At 48.4% G+C, this 4,772-nt stretch overlaps 1 protein-coding gene across 1 annotated transcript; it reads right to left on the bottom strand.

The window, feature by feature from the left end:
- Positions 1–2,247: 2,247 nt before the first annotated feature.
- Positions 2,248–2,911, bottom strand: H310_08282 (hypothetical protein; the record flags this gene model as incomplete). The annotated part of the gene is made up of 4 exons (XM_008873972.1): positions 2,248–2,307; positions 2,374–2,506; positions 2,565–2,762; positions 2,820–2,911. The coding sequence occupies 4 exons, from the start codon at positions 2,909–2,911 to the stop codon at positions 2,248–2,250; spliced, it is 483 nt and encodes a 160-aa protein (XP_008872194.1).
- Positions 2,912–4,772: the final 1,861 nt, after the last annotated feature.

Here is a 4,772-nt window from a genome sequence, read left to right on the forward strand (position 1 = left end):
CTGACACGCTCGAACAGCACGTCGAAAACGTTAAGCAATCTCTCAAGCTGGTTCCCGCCGCTACTTTGGATGATATCTTCCTCACTATGCAGAGTGTTATGCAATCGATTGTTGAGAGCAAAGGAAACAATACTTACAAGATCAAGCGTGTGATCAAGCGTTCCAAGAGACGGCGCGGTGAGTTGAAAGAACCACTTGAATGGCCCCCCGAGGCGCTTATTGTCGCTTGCCCTCTCACCTATTTCGTGTGAGTTTTAACCAATGAATATCATTTTCTTACATTTTTGACTAATAAAATCAAAAGTGGACACCTTCAGTGGGCCTCGACCAATTTCGAAAGTGGACACCTTCGGTGGGCCCGAGTAGTATATTACTCCTAATCGAATAAATGAGGCCCAAAATATGCATCACAGTTGCCCAAAGGAGTCCAGGAAGATCCAATTTCATTGGCTAATCCCTGTCGCGATTTTGATTAGTCAACGAGTCAAATATCCAATTAACTCTAAAGACAATATCCTATTGAATTCTTCGTACATCCTCTGTCCCACAATACTTAACCAAAAGAAAAACACACGTTTTCCACATTACTCAAATCAAACTCATATGATTGGTTCACCAAGACAATCAATACATTCATTGGTTATTAATCCTTGCCTACAATTCAAGCGAGACAGTGCAGGACATGTTCGACATCAGAAGACCGGCATGGCGCCGGCGCACAGGGTCGTATATAGTGGCTTCGGCCCAACTCTCCCCACCTAGTTGGAGTTGACCGCCCCGGTATTGCAGAACGTGCGCCAGACGGTGGCAACGGTGTGGTGACTGATGGCTAGCTCTTCACCCGTTCTGTTGAAAGCTCCACGGACTAACTTGCCAGCCTTAAGTTAGAGGTGCAGGTGTTGGATCACTTCAACTTTCTTGGCGCTTGATATCTCTCGAGAGGCTTGGCTCATGGCGGCAAATTCAAATATGTGGCGTATTTTTATTCGGGTCGTGGATATTGGAAGTAGATATTGAGCGCCAAAATTCAAATTCAGCCCTCGACAGCCAATGGACGGCTCCTGTGGTTTTTAATGCTCTTTATATAATGATATCTTAAATCGAATTTGGTGCGGGAGTGGGTTTTTTGGGTTGCGGAAACGAACCTTTCGGTTGATGTGAAGTCATACGTTGATGTGAAGTCATACGGTAACGTATTGTGGGACAGAGGAAGTATATGAACAGATTCGAACTTCCGGTGGACATATGTTCTCAAAATTCTGCAAATATAATGCATGTTTGTGTAAGTTATACTTAAACTGAATTGACTGTCACTTACACATAAAATGGACCGATTTTTAACTCATGTACTTTGCACTCTTGTGATCTTCTGGCACATGCTCGGTCGGTCCATTGATTCGACGGGGCTGACACGCAGTCAGGTAGGCACAATCTTGATTACGTTGGATTGTGGAAATTGTAAATATTGACCTCCTAACTAGTGGAGTTAAATGAGCGGTGGCGACCTGTTCGTTACGTTAAGAGGCGTCTCAAGACATCCTCGCTCGAAGGAGTTTCGCGCTATCCTCACAAGAGCAGTTCATTCCTGTGTTCGTACATGGCTCTTGCACTGCTCTTGGAAATATCCGATCTAAGTTCATATTTCATGGACTTCATCCAGCAGGACGGTGTGACCGGTGAGGTACAGACAACGACGGAACTTAAGGGACAGCCGAAGAAATTTGCAGCTGTCAGTGAACAAACCAATGACAATGAAGTTTTTAACGTGCGATGTGTCGATTGGTCAAAACTCTTGCATGGCGCGAAAACATTTTAAATTCACTTTTCCCTAGCACCCACAAGCGGTCAGTTCCCACTGGCGTCGTTGAATGCAAGGTTGAACGCTAAGTCTCCAATCGAGACAGCAACTCATCGAATCAACCAGCCATACACTTGAAGGGCACCCCACTACTCCATCGGCAACGCTGACTGCTTCCGCCTGGTCGCCACACGGCGAAGCGCCCCAGGCCATTGGGCATCGCGGCGAGGCACGTCAACAACACCACCACATCGAGCACAGGCCATCGATATCGCATTCCGCGACGCATTTCTTGCTGGCCTTACCTTGTGTCCCAGCAGAGTGTGGGCAATGCGACCCGTCCCCACTCGCCACACTTGGCGAATGCGATCGCATCCCGTTCCTACGTGCGGTCAACGTCGTATTTTGGACACGATATCTTATCGACACACTGCCGATACATGAATATGCTAGTTCTTCTCACTGAGCACAAGTTCGCCGTCTTCGGAGACGCGCACGAAAATGAGCGGCTGCGACATCCCGAGGCCACGGTAGGCTGCCTTAGCCTGGCACGAGTACTAATCCCACGCTCGTACGGTGCCGTCACTGCTGGCAGTGAACGCCGCCACCTTGCCACTGCCGCTAAAGCACACCGAATTGACCTCGGTGGCATGTGCTCGGATGGATTTCCCGTTTTGAAGCATCGTCACGGAGTCGGCGCGCGTAGGTCTGCGGGTTTGACGAGGACGCCGAGGACATGTCCTTGGAAGCGTTCTGGTAGAGAAACAAGAGAATTGTGAGTGTCATGAAGCGGGTGAAAGGATGTCTGACCGAGGACGTTGATGCGGACGAGTCAAGCATGAGTTCCTGCATCATTTTGCTCTTTTCAATCAGCTGATGCTCAAGATCTCGCACGCGACGACGAAAGTCCTCGGCTTCCTGTTCGGCAAGCTCTGCACGAAGGCACCGGCGATTGAGCTCGTCTCTGTCGCAGTCAGGTATGAGGGGTGCCGTCGTGTGTCGGAGCACAATTTGTTCGTACCGCAAACCATGCATTTCCTTCTCCATGTCCTTTCCAATCCCTTCCATGTCGTAGATGCGCTTCTGTAGTTGCATGAGTTGCTCGTCCTTCATCTGAATCGTTTTGTCCGCCAGCTACTAGTCGATGTTTTGCCGAACTTATATAAATTTCTGGAAAAAGATAACGAGCTCAGGCCAAGAACCCGGGGCTCTCTGACGAACCTACTCGCTCAACCACTGCGCTATCTTGCCAAAAGCTTACACTTAGGAACGCACGATCACCGGTTCATTTAAGATACTCGAGTGTTTGAAATTGGGAAAAGCAAAGAACCTGTTGTTTGGTTGGCTGAAATTTTTCCGAATTTCGAAGTGCTTCAGCCAATCATCCTTCGTTAGTTTGACGAATTCGAAGTAGAAAGTGTCCCTTAAATTCCGTCGTTGTCTGTAGTGTCAATCCAAATACAGTAGCATTATTTATCCTGATGAGTGATCACCTTTGGCGTTCACTTCTCCTGAATGTAAGAGAAAGCGGATGGGAACTGCGCCTATTACAGCATGAGGCCCACCTCACTGAGATCGCGGACGACTTGGATATCATTCAAGATGTCCGCGGTAGGATTCGAGTACTCAGTCCAGGAAAATACGCAAGCGTCCGTCCATTGAGCATTTCATCAATCAAATGTTCAAGAGTTGGAGGCACAGCTTCGATAAACAGGTGTGACAATTAATTCGAACTTGCTAACATGTACTGCAGGTGTCGCACAAGAATTTAACTATGTTGGATTGACAGTGGACTTGCAATCGCACTCTATCCGCCGTGACACGGCGAGGGGACGACAAACTCCTCCAAGATAAACAAGCAATGGGTGTGTATGGGAGGGCACTGGTCCATCCATACACTAGTAAGGCTATGCACACAACGGTAAAAGCTCAGTCTTTGATGGTCACCTCAAAATTGATTGTGAGATTGTTTAGGAACAAGCCTACGTGATGATCAAAAGATTGCCAAGCACCTCGCGGGGTGTGACCGAGACGTACACGTAGAGCCACCTGCGCTCGATGTCCTTCTTGATGTGCGTTGTCCGGCAGTTCTGAACTTACTGGGGGCATTTTCAACGCTGCTGAGTTGCTTACTTTCCAATACATGTGACTTCGTGGGGGAAGCTACGAAGTACAATGTCTTCTATGCGGCTTGCATATCTTTGCTGCATTGCTTCTACATTTGCCAGACCTGCTGCAGTTCAACCCAACTTCATTGTTCAGCATCGTTGTAACACGTGCCAGCTGCCATTAACGTTGCAGTTGCGACGTTTTGCAAGCGGCTTCGGCAGCAATCCGACGTGTGAAACGTCGCTGCCACTGCGCTCAATGAAATACGCAACTCGACTTTCTCGAAATTAAGTTGGCTTCAACATCATACGTCAATGGCCGCACCGATGGGTGAGGTAATTATTGAGCCACATCGGCGTGAAATATTTGATCCACAAATCAAATATCGCCTTACGGCCACGTCATACATAATCTGCCCATTCTGCATGTTACATGAGCTCATATAACATGCAGAATGCCTTGCGCAAGTGAAAGTTAATGGCAGCCACATCGCCCTAGCGCTGCCTAATGGAGAATTTCTAGAAAGCGAACATTTTCGAAGCCTAGCTTAACCTCGGCTTAATCAATCACTTTCCAATTTACACTCAATTTGTTATGAGTCCAAGTAACCTCCGCAGCCTCCGCGTCTGCCCTCACTCGTGCCGCTTTTCCCGCTGCCCGAGTCCCGCAGCCGAAGCCCAGCCAAACCGCGTCAAGAACCTCCAAACCCCTCGTTTAGCCGGAATTTTCTCGCACCTTCCTGGGTTTTTCTGCCGCTGCCGTCCAAGCCGTCAGCGCCGTCAGTCTCCGACCAGCTCCACATCACTACAGCTCTACCTGTTCTGCTTTTGTGAGTATACGGGGCAGTACCTCTTTATTGGGAAAG

This window comes from Aphanomyces invadans (genome assembly GCF_000520115.1).
Source record: "Aphanomyces invadans strain NJM9701 unplaced genomic scaffold supercont1.16, whole genome shotgun sequence".
Classification (NCBI taxonomy): Eukaryota; Oomycota; class Saprolegniomycetes; order Saprolegniales; family Verrucalvaceae; genus Aphanomyces; species Aphanomyces invadans.